This window comes from Meleagris gallopavo, chromosome 2 (genome assembly GCF_905368555.1).
Source record: "Meleagris gallopavo chromosome 2, MGAL_WU_HG_1.1, whole genome shotgun sequence".
NCBI classification, from domain to species: domain Eukaryota; kingdom Metazoa; phylum Chordata; class Aves; order Galliformes; family Phasianidae; genus Meleagris; species Meleagris gallopavo.
Window position 1 is genome coordinate 100563482 of NC_139405.1, and position 23545 is coordinate 100587026.

Consider the following 23545-nt stretch of genomic DNA (forward strand, 5'->3'; position numbering starts at 1 on the left):
CAAAACTGAAGCAATAAAAAATTAGGCTGTAAGATCAAAGTTCACAGGCCTAACCACGAAAAACTCATAAGCAAATTTTAAGTACTATAGTCAGGCGTGGTTTGTGCAGCATGTATTCTGTATCATGCATAGCATACCAGCCAGAAGTACAGGGCTGATAGATCACTTTGATTCTCAACCCAGTAATTCATTCACAGATCATGAAGGATTAACTAGAGGTATTTATTTCATCAGGTACCTCAACAGAAAGTAGATAGCCAAGCTGCTACATGCCTGATTATAAAACTGATATCTTTATTTTGGACTTTTTAATTAAGCTTTAAGAAAAAATACTCTATGCATTTTCCCAAATCCTGTATTTTTTATTACAATTAAAAAAAAAACATGAAATGCCCAAGACTTACCGCTATGGCCTTCAAGAGTTTGATTCATAGAAAGATTGCTAGGAGCTGCAAGTCCCTTTATTTTTGCTTCATCTAAAAATAACAAAAATAACTATAAAATAAACCTAACAAAGTAAGGTTATTACTGTCTGTAACAGTACTTCAACACTAATGACCATTTATATAAATAAAGTTATAAAGGCACATCTGTAGGATGGATTTTCTACCCCTCAGTTCAACATGTTTGTCATCCAAATCCAGACTGATCATTATGCTTGAACAACTTTTAGGAAAACAAAACAAAACAAAGTAAAATCTATGGCTATCACACCAGAAACAGGTTTAAAAGAACTGGAGAATACACCAGATTTCACTTTTCTCTGAAATGTTTAACTTACTTCAAGCAACTTTCTTGCTAGAATAATGCAGATGCTAGAGAACATTTAGAAATAGACAAGAAATAATGAAATTCATTTCAAAACAAACAAATCACAGAATCATAGAATGGCCTGGGTTGAAAAGGACCACAATGATCACCTAGTTCCAACCCCCTGCTATGTGCAAGGTCGCCAACCAGCAGACCAGGCTGCCCAGAGCCACATCCAGCCTGGCCTTGAATGCCTGCAGGGATGGGGCATCCACAACCTCCTTGGGCAACATATTCCAGTGTGTCACCACCCTTTGTGTGAAAAACTTCCTTCTAAGATCCAACCCAAATCTCCTCTGTTTTAGTTTGAAACCATTCCCCCTTGTCCTATCACTATCCACCCTCGTAAACAGTCACTCCTCCTCCTGTTTATATGCTCCCTTCAAAGTACTGGAAGGCCACAGTGAGGTCTCCCCAGAGCCTTCTCTTTCCAAACTAAACAAGCCCAGTTCCCTTAACCTGTCTTCATAGGGGAAAATGTCATGTAACAGAATCATAGAATGGCCTGGGTTGAAAAGGACCACAATGATCTAGTTTCAACCCCCTGCTATGTGCAGGGTCGCCAACCACCAGACCAGGCTGCCCAGAGCCATGCCTATATAAAAATATCTATATAAAAATAACAAAAATGAAAGCTATGTCCAGAAAGAAGATGCACTGGAAGTTCAGTGGGTGTAAAGCTCAATAAACGACAAGTATGCCACGTAAGGCAAGCCAAAGGAAAACAGTGGAAAACGGCAGTGCTTCTGATGTTTATGCAAATATATAACCATCTGTAACAGATTTAAAACATACACAGTATTGTCAAGTAATTTCTGGAGAGAGTTGTGCTTTCAGAACTTTGAAGTGCTGTGCATTCTCTTCTTTAAAAAAAGATTTTTCTTTTTTAAGTGTGAATTACCTGTCTGCGTTTCTAATCTTAAAACTTTCAGTAATCCATCCTCTCCACCACAGGCTATGAAGCCTTCTTCCTTGTTCCAGGAAATACATCTTAATCGGACATTGCCAGGAATTGCAATCTGAAAAGCAAACATTTTTTTATCCGTACATAGCAGCAAAGAACCAGTTTTTTTAATGTCAGAATATTCTAAGAACACCTCAAAAATACCCATAGCACAGAATTTAAACAGAATTATATACTGAAGTAAAACACTGCAACTCAAAAATTTAGAAAAGGGGAATACAGTGCATGTAATGGATAATCATGGAACGGTTTGGGTTCGAAGGGACCTTTAAGATCACGCAGTTCCGACCCCCTGCTATAGGCAGGACACCTCCCTCTAGCCTAGGGTGCTCACAGCCCCATCCAGCCTGGCTTTGAATGCTTGCAGGAAGGGGGCATCACAGCCTCACTGGACAACCCATTCCAGTGTCTCACCACTCTCACAGCACAGAATTTCTGCCTAATATCTCATCCCGCACGGCTGCTCAGCGCTGGGCACAGCCGCTGGGAGAACAGCCGAGCCGAACCGAACCCTCTGAGGATCCCTCAAGACCCCCCCCGCCGCCGCTTTCTGGAAGCGGAGAATTCCGCCCGCCCCGTCAGCCGCCCCCTCGTTCCGCCGGCAGCACCTTCTTGCACAGGTAGATGAACATCCTGGGACAGGAGGCGCGGCACGGCACCACAGCCCTAACCTCCTTGGTTGCCCTGGCAACCGCCGCCGGAAGCGCACTCTTGGCGCTTACCTTCTACTTCCGGGCAGCAGGGGCCCGCCCCCGCCTCATCCTCCTTTCCCCCACCCCCCCCCCCGGACATGGCGGCGGGGCTGAGGGCAGGGTGTTTGCAGCTCAGTGCTTGCTCAGTGGCAGCGCGCAGACTTTGTGGCTAGGAAACGATCCTGCTCGTATTTAGTTAATTAATAAAGACCATTCTGCTTTTACATAAAGGAAAATCAAAAAGCGTGTGAATCCAACACCGTATTTTTATATAGAGAATTACCCCAGAAATGCCCCGCTGTTAGCTGGGGTAAACGATGGCGGGCAGCAGGCATTAGACATAATTATACTCATTCACAGGCTCTGTTGGACACTCACAATTTACCTGGGCTGGTACCTGCACTCGGTGTGTTAAAGGTATAAGGGAGCCCTTCAGAATCACAGAATCACAGAATGGCCAGGGTTGGAAGGAACCTCAAGGATCATGAAGCTCCAACCCCCTGCCACATGCAGGGCCACCAACCTCCACATTTAATACCAGACCAGGCTGCCCAGGGTCCCATCCAACCTGGCCTTGAACACCTCCAGGGATCCACAGCCTCTCTGGGCAGCTGTTTCAGCACCTTACCACTCTCATAGTAAAGAACTTTCCCCTGATATCCAACCTAAATCTTCCCTCCCTCAACTTGAAACCATTTCCCCTTGTCCTGCAGTTATCTACCCTTTCAAAGAGTTGATTACCCTCCTGTTTGTAGGCTCCCTTTAGGTATTGAAAGGCTGCAATGAGGTCACCCCACAGCCTTCTTTTCTCCAGGCTGAGCAAGCCCAGTTCCCTCAGCCTGTCTTCCTAGGGGAGGTGCTCCAGTCCCCTGATCATCTTTAAGGCCCTCCTCTGGACCCTCTCCAACAGCTCTTTGTCTTTCTTGTACTGGGGGCTCCAGACCTGGACACAGTACTCCAGATGGGGCCTCACAAGAGCAGAGTAGATCACCTCCCTGTGGGGACAATCACCTCCCTGTCCCTGCTGGCCCACTCCTCTTCTGATGGAGCCCAGGATACCATTTGCTTTCTGAGCTGCAAGGGCACACTGCTGGCTCATGATAATTTTTTCATCAAGATCCCCAGGTCCTTCTCTGCAGGGCTGCTCTCAAAGACTGCTCCTTCCAGTCCGTATGGATGCCTGGGATTTCTTCGGTCCAGGTGCAAAACCTTGCACTCTGCCGTGTTGAACCTCATTAGGTTCACCCGGGCCCACCTTTCAAGCCTGTTGAGGTCCCTCTGAATGGCATCCCTTCCTTCCACCGTGTCAATTGCACCACTGAGCTTGGTGTCATCAGCAAACTTGCTGAGGGTGCACTCGATTCTGTCATCGATGTCATTGATAAAGATGTTAAAGAGCACTGGTCCCAAGACAGACCCAAGACAGGCTCATTACCAGCTTCCACCTGGACATAGAGCCATTGATGACCACCCTCCGTCTGCAGCCTTTCAATCAATTTCTTATCCATCGAGTGGTCCACCCATCAAATCCACATCCCTCCAATTTGGAGATAAGGATGTGGTGGGGGACCATGTCAAAGGCTTTGCTCAAGTCCAGGCAAATGACATCGGCCGCCTTTCCCTTGTCCACCATTGCCGTCACTCCATCATAGAAGGCCACCAGATTGGTCAAGCATGGCCTTCCCCTGGTGAAGCCATGCTGGCTGTCTCAGATCACACGCTCATTCCTCATGTGATCAAGCATGTCATCCAGGATGATCTGTTCTATGATCTTCCCAGACACAGAGGTGAGACTCACCAGCCTGTAGTTCCCTGGGTCCTCCTTGCTTCTTGTCCCTTTCTTCAGAGAGAGATGGGTGCTGGATCCATGCACAGTGCCTCAGCAGCAGTCGGATGAGGCCCAGGCCCTTGTCTCTGCCACTATTGCAGAGGGCTCCAGAAGCAGCCTGCAGCCATCTGAGGACACCTCTATGAAATGCACCTTTTTCATGCCAAAGCTGCCCTTTAGGTGATGGGCAGAAAAAGCATAGTAGTGGACAGTAGGCTATCAATGTTGTGTCTTCTGCATCCTGCTCTGAGCACTCACCCACTTCATGCATTGCAAGTGCCATGTATCTCCAGGGTATCACCCTGAACCTCTTCTTCAGGCTGAACAATCCCAGTTCCTTCAGCTGCACCTCAAAGGGCTTATGCTCCAGACCCTTCATTGCTTCACTGCCCTTCTCTGGACATGCAGGGCTTCAATGTCTTTCTTGTAGTGAGGGGCTCAAAATTGAACACAGCACTGGAAGTGCAGCCTCACCAGTACTAAGTACAGGGGAATTATCACCTCCCTGGTCATGCTATCTACTATTTCAGATACAAGCCAGGATGCCATTGGCCTTCTTGGCACCTCAGCACCATGCTGGCTCATGTTCAGCTAGTTGTCAACCAGCACCCCAAAACACCAAAATAGGAACATTTTGTTCAGTGTCCTCCATGAAGGAGGATTGTGATGAAGTACTCACACCTGCATCTTGTCAAGTTCAATGCCATATCCCTCTTCTGAGAGGCTACCTGAAAACGTAGAGACAGAACTAGCCATTGGTTATCATCAAATCATTTAATTGAAGGTACACTTTGTATGTAACTTCAAGTGCTGGACATCCAACTTTTTAACTAATGCTGATTTAGAAGGACATACGTAAGAACTATAAAGCAAATTTGGCTCAACTCCTATGTATGCTGAACTACAGCATCTTAGAGCTGAACAAGAAGGCTAGACGTGGGATAGTAAGTGGAATTATAATAAATTGAAAATATCACCTAAAAAATCCTGTTTAGTTATCTTTAGTAACAGTTCTCTGCACTGAAGTTATGTTGCCTCAATAATTGAAATAATATGTTTACTCATCCATACAAGAACATCTGTACTTAAAATGAGTAAATTTTAGAAATTCATTCAATTCGACATGCTCTTATATCTTGGTGGTTTTTGTTTGTTTTTTTATAATTGCTTATATCACCTTGGATTTTTATCCAGTGCTTACAAAGTGAGATGAGATAATGCTCAGAGGAATTAAATGTTAGATACTATCATCTGCAAAGTAGAATGGCATTATGAATGCTAGCACATGAAACAAAGCTTGTCCAGCTGACAGCTTGCAAGGCAGATCTGGCCTCCAGGACAATTTTCCACTATCATATACAATTATACATCTCATTTGACAACCAGCCCTAGTGTAAGTGGGATTACCATAATTTGCTCCCGGCCAGGAACCTGAGAAGTCTTTCATTAGATTTACAACTTGTTTATTTTTTCTAATTACGGAGGCTATGGTGTACCCCTGTTCCCATAAATCCTTATATAATACCCATGTGCAACCAAAGGACATAAAAGTAAGTAAAGAGCTGGATATAAAACTCCATGAGTTACAGAAAAAAAAAAGGCATGCACAGTACTTTGAGGAAGCAACTGAAACAGTAAGGTTGTCCCATGCCAACTGTAGCTGAAAGGCAGCAAATGGGTGGAGGCACTTCACAGCATAATGCTGACATACCAATCCAGCAGCCTGGGAGAGTTTGCAGACTCCTTTTCAGTTCTTGCTGAAGCTGTGTCCCCTGTTCATCATTTAGAATTTCATTCCAACTTAACATTACTGGACAGACCTACTTGAAGGCTCACTCATATATACAGCTTTTCATTCCATTTTACAATTTCAGAACACAAGTACATGAGAGAATAGGATGAAGCATACAGTGTTTTCAACCTACTGAAAGATCTTCAGCTTTTCACTCTTCCATTTTACTGTTGCCTTTAATGGGGTGAACCTCTGTTCAACAGCATTCACTCAAAAATCATACATGCTGTCTAAGTGAACTCCTGTCCTCTGACTTTCATTGAAATAGTTTGTATCTACTAAGCACAGGGTGTGACATGAGCATCAGTGTTGTTACAGCATGTCCTTGGTATACCAACTACCAATTTAATACTTTGTGTAATTTAAATATAGTTCTATAACCATTTGTATGATTGCACATGCAAGTGTGCAGAATAAGTGGATGCCCTTTGAGACAGCAAGTTTTGTTGCCCAACTTTGGGTGCCAGTTGTCCTGGGAGAGATTTGGGGTGACAACAGCAGAGATTGATTGCTTACATAACTTACAAGATAAAAAACCTTGAAGTGGAGCAAATATTTTGTCTTTCCAAGTACAGAACCTTGAAATGACTATTAGTCTTCTACAGACATTAGCAAGGAGTCAAAGGTTTCAAAATCAAACTGTTCTTTTTCCAACTGTGTGACTCAGCAACAGTGTCCTGTTTAATGATGCAAATTTCTGTGATTCAGTACCTCTTCAAGGTTTTGTTTCCTGGTCATTGTTAAACTATTTTATAACACACATACTTCAATACGCATTAAAAAAAACCACTTCCAACATCAGTGTGCTTGATCATACTTTATTTTATCAAAATAAGTTACAAGACCCCAAATTACTTTCCCTTTTAATGGACAGATTCCATGGGCACACTTGTACTCTGCCTTGCCATTTCACAGCTTTATATGAGTGAATACTGTACCCGTACATTTTTTTTTCCTGTATTTCTTTTAAATAAGACAATAAAAATGCAGTTACTGCAAACAGAAATACCTGCTGTACCCCTTGCAGTACAGACCAAAGCAGGTACAGGTGGCTTTACGGTTACAAAATGAATGTACATGAAGATCCTCAGGGTCACTGTACTTTCAAGACTGTTGTCTTCCTGAAGTCTTCTCGACACTTGCCAATAACAACAACCAACTGCTCTTCTGTAAGCTGCGCAACAAAATAAAGCTTGCTGAACACAATAAAAAGAATTGCTTATGAAAGATCATTTTGAAGGTGAGTAGAACGCTGCCTCAGACAACCTGCTGTCTGTCTTGATAGGCTTGCAGCTTCTGAGACACTTCATCTAGTGGTCAGGTGTTAAGGGTGATATAATAAATAGCTACCAGGTTTGGTTTATTTATAATCTTTCCCATTTCACACAGATACACTGCTTTTTAAGTGAGCTTAATAGGTGCAGGAACTAGAGATTTCAGGATGTTTTACAGACCTGTTTAGATCTAGTAACTTAGCAAATTTTCTGTACAGCCCTATTTTCTTATAAGGCGTTGGAGCAACTGACATTCAGATCTGAGGAGCAGCAGATGATAATCTCCACTGCTTTTTCCAGTTTGTTCAGAGAGGATGCAAAGGATACAGACTGCCCAGCAAAGAATTACTTTGAAAGAAAGCATTGGTTATTTGTAATGAAGTGTATTCCTAACTTGAATCCACCACTGTCTTGTTTCATATCAGTGCTTTTGAGATAAATACTCTATTACTACTGAGATTACAGTATAGGCTTAATTATCTCAGCACTCAGTTTTAACTGCTTACATTCCTGGAATGACATATCTAGCTTACTCCAAAAATAATGCCTCCTATTTATTTCCATGGAAACTACAACTGGTACAAACAGCACACTAACACCATTTGATAGGGCATACTCTCAGCTAAAAATTCTATTTTCAGTGTAGTCACCACCACTAGCTATGCATTTTTGCCAGCTATGAACAAAAGTCTGCATGCCAAGCTCATAAAAATCCACACCAGCACAAGAAATGCACTGTCGCTTTCACCATTGCTGAAATGCACCACCCACTGCCTCACTGTGCTCACATCCACTGTTTGGTCTCCAGAAACATTCAGCAAGTGTTGATGAATGTCACTGGGTGCCATTTTTTGAATATGGAGGAACTCAATGGCACACCTTTGCTACGTATGCACTTCCATGTCAGATGCCATTTTGTCAGACTGCCCCTCTGCTGCCATCTGTTACATGGCAACAAAACACAACATTGAGAAGGTTGAACCTCTACAGTTGTCCCACCAGTATCTGCCTGTGATGTCATGAGCCAACATCATAAAATAGGAGGCATTACTTTTGGAGCAGCCCTCGTATTTTAATCCAAGGAAAATCAGATTCTTCCCTTCACCTTTCCAAAGCAGATGAACTGAGGGTCTTGAGACACTAAAAGAAGAGGGATTTACACTTAGACCTATACAAATAACTCTGAATTTATTCAAGAGCTGGGAAAGTTTTGTGTCCTTGGTAGTACACTTCATTTATCTGTACAAATGTCAATATAGAAAACTTAATAGCATCCTGCTTTGATTAATCCAAAGTATCCCTCTCTTCGTTGGATCTGAATCCCTAGTTATCAGAATGACAACCACAGGCCTCACCCTCCACTGCATTAATTCCAATTTGAACAAGAGCACCTTTCACAGAAAAACAAGCATGCAGTCTCAGAAGTTTCCAGTGCTGCAAACATACCACAACCTTTGGTAAACTGTCACTGCCATCAACCACTCTCACTTCTAAAAATTGTGCCTTCTGCTGAATCACAGCTTGTCCAACTTCCCGTCAGTAGTTCTTAGTCATTCCATCTGAGGACATTTATTCCAGCATTCAGGTTTGCTACCACACCACAGAATTCACCACTTTCATTTTTCCTCCCACGTGTCTGTGAAATGTCTAACCTGGGAGCCAAACACCTTTCTCCTCTCTGCCGCAGTGCAGTGAATGGAGCCAGTAAACCTTGCAGCCTGGGTACTCGCCCTGCCTCACAGCCCTCCCACTCTGTCCAATAGATCCCTGATATCTCCCAGTTGAGTACTAACAAGCTAGTAGGTTTTTTTTTTTTGTTTGTTTGTTTTTTATATAAAAGAGCTCCTATGCCAGCTTGGAAGCCACAGCTGGTCAGACTGCAGCCATGCTGCCTCTGAAGGGCACTCAGAAATGTTGGGACATACACAAGCTACTAATAGAAAAGCTCTAATGTGAGCATTTGCTTCAACATCACCTTGAAGAATTACAAATAGAGCAACATTTGATGTCCAGCATAATGAACATAGTCCAGGTGATGGGGGGTGTGCATTTGTGCATTTTATCTGTACCTTGTTAGGAAAACCCTTCAAGGAAATGTAAAAACATAACAGTATTTGCAACACCCATGATACACAGTGAAGAATGTGTACAACACACATGATGTACAGTCAAGAAAATGCTTTTGTTTGTGAGGTGTGTAACCCCTAGCTTTCACCAAAACAGCTCCCTTTAAAACAGCAGTAAAGAGCTGAACACATAAGAAAAAGGATATGCTTTGTGGACAGAGCTTCCAGGCGTGAGGTGACTGAATCCTGCAGTGCAGCTATGGCTTCACACTTACAGGCCTCTTCATTTGTTACAAGACTGCTTGTTGTGGATCCTAAGAGAGAAAACAGCATTCAAAATACTGATGAAAATATTTATAAGCCAGGAAAAGGCACAGAGAGTTGAAGCCAGACTGTGAGACTGTAGCCCAGGGCAGGGGGGAGGGAGAGGTGACATAGATGGAGGTCATCTTGTAGCTAGAGGCACACGTGTCCCATCTCCAGGAGCAGGGCAAGCAAGTGAGAGCTCAACTATGACTGAGAAGGAGGCAGAGCTGGGAGCTGGCCTGCCTACCCAGAGCCTCTTGAGCTCTGTAAATCAGACCATTATTGAGTAAAACATAAATAGGGGCCCTACCCTGGGGGCAAGGACCAACCAGCCTCCTCCCATCAACTATAGTCACTAGACCAGTTCTCCCTCTCATCCAGAATATCTCCTGCTCCAAAAGTTAGGGCACACTGGGAAGTGGGATGAGGATGCTCAAGTGCTACAGACTAAGAACCTGCAGTTCAGATTCCATCTTGTAAGAACCACTTTGACCATCCATGCAGGAAGGCTACTAAAATCACATTCTATTAACTCAGCTATACTGCAGGCTATGACTAACTTTTTGGGTTTTGCTTCAGAACCTGGGTTGCTACCCGTCAAACCTGGAACACAATGCCATTTGGGGTGTCTATGACACACAGGTACAGGAATTTCTTAGAATGCATAAGCAGCCAAAGTTAATCCTCCAGGGAGTTTTGCAGCCAAACAGAAAGGCAGGTAGTAATTTTGAGTATAAAAGAATTATCAGTGTCAGAAATCAATTGGCTTGAATTGGTTTATGAGATACGGGTGGAATTTAGATACTTAAGTATCTAGCATGATACAGACTTAAAATAATTCATTTTGCCACTTTGTAAATAATACAAAATATGAGGAACACGTTCAATAATGTTAAATAGTAAGCAGTAGAGGTTCAGCTAAGCCATCATCATGTTTCACCCCAGAAGTATGCTTTTAACACTGGCAGTACACATGCATAGGGAGTATCGCCCTTCATTTCTCAAGAGATGTGAACATCAGTCCACTCAATGTCACATAAATATATATGAAGGAAACAACGATGTCCCAATCAGTCCAAATGAATTTTAAATCCAGTAGGAAAGCTCAGCACCATTGATGGAGGAACCAGTTAATATGGAGGAGAGGTAATCAGCCTCTTAGGAAAGACAAAGCAAACACTGCCATATTTTGCAGTGATTTGATTTAATCTCTTCCAAGGTCTTGCCCTCAAGCTTACTGAGGACCGGGGCCTCAGCTGTTCTTAAGAATTCTTTTTTTAACATAATCTACCACAGAACATGGATGTTCACAAACAAAAGGCTCAAATATATGATAATTTGTCCTGGAGGACAGATTCCTAGAGGATTTTGCTGACTAACTCCCAGAAGAGCTGGAAGTTGGCTTTCATAAAATTAAGCTTCCTGATTTTACTTCTTTGTATGTCTGATATTCCTTAAGTGTGCATTCCATCATTGCATGGTCACTGCAGCCCAGCAGCCTCCAATCCTGATGTCACCAATCATGATGAGAGCCTGCAATTGTGATTCCTCCTGTATCTGTAGGAAGAAGCCTTAATCAATAGGCTCCGCTTGGTCACACAGCCTGTTGTAGACCCCAACCACAAGGCTCCCTTTGTTGCCTTGGTCTCTGATTCTCACTCCCAGGCTTTCAACTTGCTCGTGGCCATTCTTCAGGAACTTCACACTCTGTTCCTTCCTTGATGTAGAGGACATGCCTCCTCCCTTCCTTCCTTGCCTGCCCTTTCTGAACAGCTTGTGGGAATCATCCCACCAGGTTTCACTAATGGCAACTACATTATGTTTTTCCAGTGGTACGGGGACTTCAAACTCCTCCTGTTTATTTCCCAAGCTGTATGCATTGGTGTAGAGGCAGTTCAGTTGGGCAGCTGGTCTTGTCACCTTCTTGGTGGATAACTCCTTAATTCCTTTCAAGTATTCACCTTTAGCCTTCCTGTTACCTTCATTGTCATAAGATGCAGCAGGTTGAAGGCTCCTGCTAGAACCTTGTCCCTTAACTTAGCTATGCCATCCTGCACCTTCTTGAGGGCAGACTCGCTATCACCCCCTTCCTGCTTCAAATCAGCCTCTCAGCCATGTATTTATCAGATGGCTTTTCCTGGAGCTCTCAATATCCCTTCCTGTCACCAAAGGGATAGAGGAAAACACCACCTGTACTCCTACAGCATCCGCTAACCACCCCAGTTCCCTGAAGTCTCTCAGGCTTCTCTCAGTGACTTCATCGATGCCAGCCTGAACTATCAGTAAGGAATTGACATTATTTTGTAACATTTATAACATGTTAACATATAGAACAAAGTTCTGCTTCGCTCTTTTCAATTCTCTCCCTCATTCCAGCAGGAAGGGGGAGAAGTGAGTGAACAACAGTATGGGTGCTCAGCCACCTGCCATGTTAAACCACAACAGCTTGCAAAGGCACTGACAGTAGATTATTCAAATGATTCTTTTTTTTCTCCAGATGTGTAAGTGCAAAGCTAATCAATGCTAAACAAATGATGAAAGCATTTTAGCAATAAAACAATAGAAATATTGTACTTGGAAAACAAGTTCTTTCTCAAATTATTTTGGTTTCTGTTTTTACCATGCCACTGATATTTCCGTTTTGCAAGGAAACTGATGGCTGCTTGAATTACAGAAAATGACTGAAATACTGATTTTCAAAAGTTTGTTCTACCAGTTGTTCACTGAAAAAGAAATCTGTAAACAGATTCATTTCCAGCAGTGCAGAAAATCATTTATCCTAGAGCCAGTGTTGAAACTGGTGTCTCCTTGATCCCACTGAACATGTATTTGTTCAACTCCCATTTTTTGGAACCTCCTGCCAGCCTTATGGCCAGTGTACAAAGAAGAGCTGTTCAGAATTTGGCTGGAGGAAGGCCAGTTCAAAATATCACACCAGCATGATTGGTTTCCCATTGACTGCCAGTGAAGTTTGTGTGTTTGCATTTGAATTCTCCAGCGGCAAATACAGATCCTCTTTGGATTATGTCTGTTTTAACCAAATTACTTTTCCAAATGACAACTGTCCAAGAGAATCCTGAATTTCTTTGCACAGCTTCTGTGAAGTTCAGAGTCTTCCAGCATTTGATATTCAAAACACTGTGCAATTCTACTGCTCATGGGATGCCCAAATATCATACAAAGCATGCTTGGGTGATGTTCTTACACTGTACTTATGTTTTAAGTCCAGACCTACAAAAAACTACTGTTTCTGCAGATAGTGTTTGGCTATATCCGCCTCTTTTAGACTTTGTTCTTACATAGGTCTTTAGCCACTTCATGCAACGTCTAATTATTCGTGCTCTGAGCAGCTGTAGATCAGACAAGGTACCACTTGAGGTCCCTTCCAGTCCAACTTACGATTCCACATCAAACTCTGCAGAGGCTCTGCAAACAGGGTTTGCTGACTACAGAGTGCTAAAGAAGGATGAAATGTCAGGCTACGAGCACTGCTGGGCATGAAGCACTTTATATATGCAAATGCTGAAAGAAGAGAGGACAGAGTGACATAGATCTGTCTTATAGCACTTCAGTGATTAGGTGGGGAGAGCATGGAGGGACAGGAGACAGCAATCTGGCCTTACTTGAGCAAGTCTTCTTGTCTGGATTCAGGACGTAGCCTTGATAGCAGTCGCATGTATAGAACAGATCATCTCTCACACAGACCTGCTCGCAGTCATGCCTTCCAGGTGCACACATGTCAACAGCTAAGAAAGACATCGGAGAAGAACATTAAAAGATATCCCAACTTCAGCCTGTGTATTTGGCATTAGCAATTCTCTTTTGCCACCATATCCATATCTGGATTCAAACCAGCACGTTTTTATTGCACATCAACAGGCTATTAGCCACAGCAGGGCACACAGAGTGTGTTTTTATCTGTCTGTCAGCATCACAAAGTTAATATGACCTTCGGAACTCCAGCGACGCTTTTCTTTCGTTGTAACAGATTGTGAAAGGAACTGAACTAGCAGTGACCCAGTTACAAAATAATGATCCAAAGGAATTTTGGAGAACAAATATCTGGATCTTAAGAGAGCATTTGGCATTAAGTCGGCTCTAATTAGATAAGATGCTGTTTTACGGAGTGAAAAGACCATAATCAGAAGAGTATACAAGGCTGCTCAAAAAAAGAAAGACGTGGCAACCGCTGCCAGTTACAAAGTGGGTACTTTATGTGTGAGAAAGATGTCTTCTGCCAAATTTAACACGTCTACTCCAAAAGAGTAAGCTGAGGAGTTCCTATATTTGGGTATCTCAGCAGTAAGGAGGCTCTGTAAGGCAAAAGTAACTGAAGATAGAAAGAAAGAAGCAGAGACAGCAAGAAAACAAGCAAGGCAGCGAGGAAAGAGCCCCTCCTGGATCTATGCTATTTTTATTATATCAGGAAGACTTGGACAGTTGAGAAATCACAAGCAGCTTGCCGCAAAATGAGACTGAAGAGGGAAAAGAATGAAAAAAGCAAGTACATTGGACAAATACTCTGAAATTTGAGTCTGCCCGGGGATAATCACTGCTATGAAAGGAGATTCAGGACTGGACTCACAAAATGGATGCCTCTCTACATTCATTTTTCCTCACGGATGTTTACTGCCTCTATATAATACCAGTTGAGAGTTAATCTTTAGAACTGTATTTACAAAATCTGTTCCTGAACTATGCAGGAAGAAGTATTAAGCAGTTTGCTTCCTTGAGATGTGAGAGCTATGAATTAATCGGAGATTTCCCTAAGAATTTCCTGGGATTGTAAACATGGATTTGTCACAGCAACTATGGTAAGGAAAGAGACTATGACAGAAGTAGAAAAAAGGATTTTACATCAATAAATCATCATTGAGACATTTAAGGAAATGAAGAGTGAAGTTTAAACCCTAATGGAGTGAAAATGACACAGAATACATGTTCATCTGTATGTCCTATGTATTTCTACATGTCCTTACGTACCAACAAGATCTATGCTCCTATTCTCTGCAAGAGACCAGCACTGAGAAAGACCATTTTTCTCCAGCCCCTGGAGCTTTAAGGCTGGAGTGTTTTTTTAAGATCCAAACATATCCATCAGGAAGAACTACAGGCTCTAGTCTGTCCTGAGCACAGTCCTTGCCATTCTTCATCTCATTCCTACAGCTTCATTATGCTGATTTGCTGAAGAGTTACCTGACAGGTAGTGTGTATCACATATTCCCACCAAATATACCACCCTTCTCTGCTGTCAGGTGGATATGGCAACTCATGCCCCAAAAGTGTGAACATATTGAGAAGTCTCCAGGGAAATACCAAATGACATCTTAATTACAGCAATTACAAGCCTCCCACAACTACAGAAGACTCGAAAGTCTCAAATTATTACTGTAAACATGAAGAAAAAAAACTGAAGTTGTACTGTGCTCTTAGGAGTTGTACAGCAACTTCTGAATTACTATCAGAAAAATAATGTAAATTAACATGACTTAGAAGAGTACATGTTTTTAGCTGAACACAGTTTTCCCTTGGTCAAGTCTTACCTGAGCAAGTCTTCTTATCTGGATTCAGAGTGAATCCCTCAAAGCAGTCACAGCTGTAGGATCCACCGTTTCTCCGACAGACTTGGGCACAATCATGCCTTCCAGGTGCACACATATCCATGGCTGCCGTGGACCATGTTTGAGAGAAGAAAGCAATTAATCCTTCCCAGACACTCAAGCATCGTAAATACTTGAACATTTATAAATATAACTTAATCAGGATTCAACCAGCGCCCTACCTACCACATTATTTTATTATGCTGCAGATAACTGAATTCAGTTCCTAATTATTTAATGCAGGAGGTAGATATCTGGGCTCCAAGACTGCTGCACCACATTTCACACACTCTGATTTTTACTTGCAATTTTGACTGCCCTGAACAGCCCTATGATGGATGAAGCTAAAGCACTATACTGAGATGAGCTATAACCTGCCATGTTGCTGTTAAGTGAGAAAGAGTGATTTTTCACTCTCTGAAGGAGGGAGGCACTTAACCAGGCTCAAGACTTCTGGATCCAAAGGAACAACTCTTCAACTCTTTGAAAGGGTAGATAATAGGAGGACAAGGGAAAATGGTTTTAACTTGAAGAACGGAAGATTTAGGTTGGATATCATGGGGAAATTCATTACAGAGAGAGTGGTGAGGTGGTAGAACAGGCTGCCCAGAGAGGTTATGGAGGTGTTCAAGGCCAGGTTGGATGGGGCCCTGGGCAGCCTGGTTTAGTATTAAATGTGAAGGTTGGTGGCCCTGCATGTGGCAGGGGGGCTGGAGCTTCATGATCATTGAGGTCCCTTCCAACCTGAGCCATTCTATGATTCTTTGATTCTGTGACAATTCCAGAAAAATATTTGGGAAAAAAAGTTTTCCTAATAGGCAAACTTTTCAGGGTGAAAATTCAAGGAGTAGAAAAGGAAGAAGCTGCTTTTAGTATAAGACTGGGGTTGCTATACTGTGGAGCACTGCATAGCCTATGAACAGTAAGCTTTAAAAAAAAAAAATTAAAAAAAAAAAAAAACCACCTGAATTTTGACAGGGAGATGGAGGGGTTATGGAAAAATGGACAGCCTTTAAGTCCTTTACAGAATCATAAAGGTTGGAAGAGATTGTTAAGATCACCATGTCCAACCAACCACCCACCCCCACCATGCTCACTAACCACGGTCCTCACTGCCACATCTCCACACTACTTGAACACCTCCAGAGACAGTGACCTGCAGACCCCCGGGCAGCCTGTGACAATGCATAACCTCCTTCTTTTGGAGAAGAAATTTTCCTTAATATCCAAGCAGGGGCATTCACACTGGAGTGGAGTCACAGTGCTGGTCGACACATATGGTATAGGTTCCTCACCTCCCAGAGTCAATGTTTGAGAAGAACCATGAAGACCATATAGTGGTAAGTAGTGATGAAATATATATGTATTTTTTTTAATTCAGAGTTTTAAAGAAAAGTGCAGTTCTATTGATATTGGAACTAAGAGGAAGGGCTTCAAGAGTTGACATCACCAAGCAATCTTTCAGCCAGAAACAATGAAGAAGATATGCTCATATATTGTTGAGTTTCATATATGAACGTAGCCTTTAACTCCTACCTGAGCAAGTCTTCTTATCTGGATTCAGGGTGTAGCCTTCAAAGCATTCACAGACATAGGACCCGTTGTTACTCACACAGATCTGATCGCACTCATGCCTCCCAGGTGCACATACATCCACAGCTGCAAAAAGAACATCTTTTAATAGGTTTCTATTTGGAATCATCTCAGAAATGGCAAGAATAGTACTTTTACCAAAGGAGTAATACCTGAGCAAGTTCTCTTATCCGGATTCAGAGTGTAGCCTTCATAGCAGTCACAGAGGTAGGATCCGCCGTTACTCACGCAGAGCTGCTCACAGTCGTGGGTCCCAAGTGCACACATATTTGCAGCTACAGAGGGCATTTTCAGAAAAAGCATTTCAGTCATCTCAGGGGAAAGAAACACTCATTGACATTTTATGCCTGTGAAAGTGTTTCAGGTTTTGTACTCTTTGCTGGATTAGTAGTAAGAAATCTCAGCGCTGCATCACCATCACAAGTTAGAGGCATCTTTCAGAACATTTTATAGCCTTTTAGAAAGAGGTTGTGAATGACACCAAGGTAGCTCCCCACAAAGAAACAGGCTGATCTGCAAAAGGAGTGCCATTGGGAGAGAGAGGTTTTGAGCATTTTGGAACATGGGTTTTGGAACCAAGGGGGAAAGCTACAGGTGAATTCTCACTTCGAGAGTTGACATCTAAAGCATTTTTTTTGTTAGAAGCAATGACAATAACTAATGGAAAATACGCTTCTGATGAGCTTCATCTATTAAAGTAGCCTTTAATTACACTGGGCATAGGAACTCAGCAATAAGAAAGACCTTCTGGTTAGCTTGCTAAGCTCTGCTTAGTGGCACATAATCTGATTTACGAACTCCTGCTGCTTCCAAAAAAAAAACAACTCATGTAAAATGAAATGTTACAGCACAGTAAAATAAATTAAATTACAATAGAAAGAGCATCAAGAGTATGAAGAACAGGAAAGTAATTCAGGGGAACTAGGAGAACAGGCCATTAGGGATAAAAAGTGTCCATGCAATGCTGCCCTGTATAGGAAAGCTAGATATTCACTTTAAAAGACTTTAAATGATTTTTAAATGATGGTATGCAGACTAGATGAAAAGGGGAAGAAGAGAAAGACCAGGAGCAGAAAATAACAAATGAGAATGCTTGAATCGTCTCATCTAATGTGAGTTAACATTAAATGTGGAAGATTTAGGTGTCCCCTAATAAGGCTGACTGAAAGTGTGCCTTGTCTTTCTCTTGGCAAACACCATCTCAAACTAAGCCAGTGTCTTTTCATTCTGTTATGACCTTGGGAATAAGAGAATCCATCTCACTGACTTATGAACAAAGTGGGTGATATTTTCAAACACAACTGAGAAGCCCAGATTCAAACGGTCAGATTTTTGTGGCAGGAAAGGCAAGTTTCCACTGACCTGGACACCAACTCAAGGAGATTTTCCATCTTCAGGATGGTCTCATGCTGAATGATGCTCTCAGTGCATCAAGGACCTGATGCTGGCCAACTATTTCACCCTAAACATTAGTTTTCTTGTTTTCAGTTCACCCCACAAACAATCTTGTTTGGCTTGGCCAATGCAAACGACCTCCTAATTGTCACTGGTGAGTCCAAATTTCTGGCTGTCCAAAAAAACTGTGTGTAGTTGGAAAAGACCCAATTTACCCACACTATCTTACAAGACTATCTTCAATTCACTTGGCTTATAAGAACCTTTTGAAAAGTTATTTCCTTTACCTCACTCTCGTTCATAAGTCCTAAAGAGCCCAGCTAACTTCATGCAAGAATCTCAGAGTTACACTGAGAGTATAAACAAGTCAGCTCTCTTTGGTAAATCCTCCAGCTTAGCAGAAGTGTAACTTCTGTGCCTCAGCACAATAAATGTAATTTTAAGAATTTTTTCTTTGCTGCTATGAAAAGCCTCAATTTGGCTAGGACATAGGTGGAAAATTAATGCTATTTTCACAGCATTCGTACCTGCCCAGCCAGGGGGGAACTTGTATCTTCTAGCTGTTAGGGAGAGGATGTGGTCACAGCAGCAACACAGCACAATGTCAAGCCAAACCTCAAGCATTTCCTATATTAATTATTGGGCAAAGTGTCCTGCCTGCAGATGGTCCCACACATCTATTTTATATCTAGAGAAAGAAGTCTATTCACTCTAAATGTATTCAAAAGATACTGGGCATTTTTAATAGGGCTCTGAAGTAACGAATAACACATTCTTGTCAGCCGAGTTCCTAAAGCAATGGCTGCTATGTTAATTCTCTCACAATGTTGTTTACATCTGATCTTATCCATTTCTTGTGGGAAACTTATTTCACAAGGCATCTCCTTTGAATTTTACTTGAAAAATCTACTACATGCATGCCTTTTTATTTAACAAAAAGTCTTTCTTTTTTCTGTGGCAAGGTTGTTTTTAGGCAATCTTAAGCACTCCAGATACACCATAGACTTTTGTCAATGACAGTAGCAGCCCACCCTGACCTAGCATTACTAGCATCTAGCCCAAGCCATATATACATCCAGCCCCAAGTGCTGCTGAAGCATTTCTGCGTCAAAATCAAGAGGGAGAGGAACATGGAAACACGAAATCAGTCCTGTTCCTCGCACGGTAAGGTTGCTATTCAAAATGAAAGGTCATTACTTGGCCTCAAATGAATAGAAGGGTTGGTTTGTTTGCCCAACCAATGGCAAAGGGAATATGTAAATGCGATCCATAACACTGCTCAAAAACTTCTTTCTTAGGGAGTGGAACCACAGCAGGAGCCAAAAGGAGCCAAATTACACTACCCTCTTGGCCTGACCAGCTTACCACAGAAGGTCTCTCGGAACTTGGCTGTCAGCTTCTCGATCACACCATAGGTCTCCACATAAAAGACATGTTCATCCAGCGGCTCGCTGGCCATTATCCTCAGGGACTGCATGTCAGCACGGCCCACCCCCACCGCGTAGATCTCAATGCCAGCCGTGCGGGCGTTTGCTGCCACATTTTCAACCTGGTCTTGTGGCCGTCCATCTGTCACAACAATGACCACCTTAGGGATATTGAAGTTGGCTGGCCGGGTACCCATTTTCTCAGTGAAGACTTCGTCCATGGCAGCTTGGATGGCGAGGCCAGTCATGGTGCCAGCAGACAGGGGCTGAATGCGAGACACGGCCTCCTTCATGGAGGCTTTATCAAAGTAGGTCCGGAGGGGAAATTCTACCTTGACCGTGCTGGCGTAATTCATGACTGCCACACGAGTTGTTCTTTCACCAACGTCCAGAGTATCGATCATTTCTGACAAAAAGATTTTCACTTTCTCAAACTCTTCAGGTCGGACGCTTCGGGAGCTGTCGATGATGAAGACGAGGTCGAGGGGACGGTTCTTGCAGGCAGTGTCTGTCAGGAGGGAAGGACAGCACTTCAATCTACCAGAGCTGGGTGAAGCAGAGCTCCCAGCGCAGTGACAGCTTTAATGGCAACGTACTCATACTAAATGAGTAAGGGCACCTTCATTACTAAGGCAGAGGCTTAAAGTTACAGTGAGCAACGCATCTGAAATTCTTAAATATTCATCTAATACAATTGAAAGCTTCTAACCATTAAAAAAAATACACTTGAGCCCACAAAATGTCAATCTATTATTGATACAAGCAGTTGCATAGATGAGTTGCAGTCTATACAGAAGACAAGCAATGATATATAAATGCATTTTTTTTTATAAAGCCTGAATTTTTATAGCAATAGAAATAAAGTGGCTTAAAAAATGGGACAGTCTACATAGCAGACAGATTATTATAGTATTTGTTAGCAGTAGTAAATATACAGCAGAGTAACGATTAGAAATGATTTTTTGTAATTTCCAAGCCAAAGTACACAACAAGAAGAAATTAAGAGGCAGATGATGCTGTTATAAATACCGTTATTGCTGCTTTAAAGCTTCCATAGCAGAGAAAAGAGCGAAGTATTTTTACATGTAAAAATATACACACATATTTGTAGCTTCAACAATTCCTCACTGATATAGAAATCTGGATTGAGCAGAGACACTGCAGCTCAAAGAAAAGAAAGACAAGCAGCTCTGCTACAAAAAATCAGAAAGAACCATCAGCAGCAGGAGGCAACCTCAGCTGTATGCTCTGAAACCCCGTCTTGAAACCCTGACCTTGATGCAACAAGGGTTTGCCATTACGGAATGGATTTGTACTACTGGCTCAAGAAAAAGAGACAACCCAGAAGCAAAGTTTCCTACAAAAGAGGCATAGAGGCATCTCTGCCCAACAGCTCATCAGCCAGCAGAATGTTAAGCGTTCAGACAGCCTGAGTACACTTAGAGTGTAATGTCACACACTTGTCCAGCTACTACAAGATGACTTCTGTTATTTCATTATGGTTTAAAAACAGATAAATAAATCACTGTCTTCAGAAGTCTTTTCAAAGTAGAGGTGAAAATGTTTGTTGTTGTTTTTGGTTTTTTTTTCAATGCATGGAAGAATCTTTTCCTGTGCAAGTGAGCAGGAAGGAAAAAATCAAATTGCACAGCCAGGAAACAGCATTACAGTTGATTTGCTTTGGGACAGAGAAGCAGTCAGCTGAACTGCAGACCCCATCCAGGCACATTATATATACTTCTACATGCATCCCACAGCTCGCTGTCTGCATTAGCGTTCAGCTTTGTGACCCTCCTGAAGCTCAGAAAATGTAATGTTAGTACATGCACGTGCCTCTGAAGATATGAAAGAAAGAGGCACACTTTTCATCCTACAAAAAAAAAAAAAAGGCCAAATCTGAGATTTGCAGGTAAAATACTCATCTATCTCAGATGAGAGAACAAAACTTTTCAGCAGCCAACTCCTTCTCAGTCTGAAATAGAGACATTCTGAAAATTCAGATCAGATTTTAGGGGGAAGGCAAGGGGAAAAGAAAAGGAAAGAGGGAAGGGGAAAACGAAGAAGGGAAGGGGAAAAGGAAAAAGGGAAGGGGAAAAGGAAAAAGGGAAGGGGAAAAGGAAAAAGGGAAGGGGAAAAGGAAAAAGGGAAGGGGAAAAGGAAAAAGGGAAGGGGAAAAGGAAAAAGGGAAGGGGAAAAGGAATCACATCGTGTAAAATTGAAAGGGACCCCTGGAGGTCAGCTTGTCCAAGCAGTTGACGCTCGTGTCTGCATGCATGGGATCCCCGGACAGCTGCAGCTAAGATGTCCTCGGGACCCAACTTTCCAGCAGTCACTTACAGAAGCAAGCATACAGCAAGCACCAGGGGAAGCCAGGGCAGCGGGGGCCCACAGAGGCCGCGCAGCGCCGAGCGAAGCAAAGCACTCGGCAGGAGCGGCAGCGGGGCACAGCGCGGCGGGAAGCGGGCAGCTCCGGGCGGCGGCGCGGCACAGCAGCGCGGTACCTGCCGCTCCGCGCCTCCCCGGACCGTTGCCCGGCGGCTGCCGGCGCAGGCGTTGCGGAACGCCGCGCGTCGCGGGCAGCAGCAGGAAGAGCAGCGCCAGGCAGCAGCCCAGCGTTCCGAGCGCCCGCCGCATGGTGCCGCCTGCCCGCCGCCGCCGCCGCCGCGCTGCCTTTAAAGCCCGCGGCCGCTGCCCCCGCCCGCCCCGCGGCCGCGCAGCCTCGGAGGGAAGGGCTGCGGGGTGAGACGGCTCGGCGCTCGGAGCGGAGGGCTGAACTCATCGTTGTCGCTGAAATGATTCGTATGGCTCCGTTAATTTTGCGCTTCGAGCGAGCGTCTCCAAGGCAGCGTTTGGGAAGAATACGAGGAAAGGCTCACGGGCGACCTGCGAGGCGCACAAACCCGCCTTTGTTTTCAGTTCTAAGCCCGGTTGCGCTGCCCGGTAGCCAGGCTCGGGGCAGGCTGTGCAAGCCTTGGCCAAAAACACAGGACTTATGGCACAGAACTGCCATCATTCAGTGCCAGCGGTCAGCCCGCTCCTGTGCAGAGCCACGGGACACGTGCAGGGCTGCCAGAGCTCGTCTCCTTTGTCCTCTGGAAGGGGAACAGTTACCTGTGATGAGGAACAGAACCGCAGCCTCTCACCAGCAATATCCTTCGGCATTAATTAGTCACTTCAGCCACTTGGCTTTTTGACATTGGAAGAGGCCACGATGACACCTGCAGAGCCTACAGACAGCACCACAGGGGCCACATCACCACCATTCAGAGAGCTGCAGACCCCAGCCCCTACAATTCCACGTGATTTACTTAAAGACCACTTCACTTTTACACGTTCTTTACAATCACCTGAAAGAAGGCTGCAGCGAGGAGGGTATAAGGCCTCCCCTGTCTGGTTACCAACAATAGGACACTATGTCAGGTAGCACCATAGGAGGTTCAGATTGGATATTAAGATGAATCGCTCCGTGGATGGAGTGGTTACACATTGGAACAGGTTGCTGAATGGAATCTGCACACCTGGAGGTTTTTAAGAGATGTAGACATGGCACTAAGGGAAATGGTTTAGTGGTAGGACTCTGCAGGTCAGGCTGATGGTTGGACTTGATAGCCTTGAAGGTGCCTCCTAACTTAGATGATCAATTCTTCCAGCTGTCCTCCAAAAACTTGTATTTTAGTGGTCTTCGCTCTTAAAGAATCCCCCTTTCTGGAGCTCAACCCACACAGCTCTCAAAAACTGAATGCACTTATGGGTCACCAGTGTGCAGAGGGTAACGGGAGAGGCAGGGTGCAGAAGGGC

General features: G+C 43.5%; 2 protein-coding genes across 4 annotated transcripts in view; both read right to left on the reverse strand.

The window, feature by feature from the left end:
- Positions 1-2514, reverse strand: part of WDR35 (WD repeat domain 35) — a 37714-nt gene extending 35200 nt beyond the window's left edge. For all 3 annotated transcript variants that reach the window (XR_014881658.1, XM_010707967.4, XM_010707966.4), the window contains exons 1-3: positions 2383-2514; positions 1712-1829; positions 405-476 (exon numbers count right to left, since the gene is read on the reverse strand). Coding sequence is in view for 2 of the 3 variants with exons in the window: in XM_010707967.4 (XP_010706269.2) it covers positions 405-476; positions 1712-1829; positions 2383-2406 (214 nt within the window). In the remaining variant the exon portion in view is untranslated. The remainder of the gene's footprint in view (positions 1-404; positions 477-1711; positions 1830-2382) is intronic.
- Positions 2515-6888: 4374 nt separating this feature from the next.
- Positions 6889-22407, reverse strand: MATN3 (matrilin 3). Its single transcript, XM_085218079.1, has 8 exons — positions 22249-22407; positions 19686-20255; positions 17078-17200; positions 16869-16991; positions 15276-15398; positions 13356-13478; positions 9633-9740; positions 6889-7399 (listed from the first exon to the last, which is right to left on the reverse strand). The coding sequence occupies exons 1-8, from the start codon at positions 22379-22381 to the stop codon at positions 7344-7346; spliced, it is 1359 nt and encodes a 452-aa protein (XP_085074205.1). The 5' UTR covers positions 22382-22407; the 3' UTR covers positions 6889-7343.
- Positions 22408-23545: the final 1138 nt, after the last annotated feature.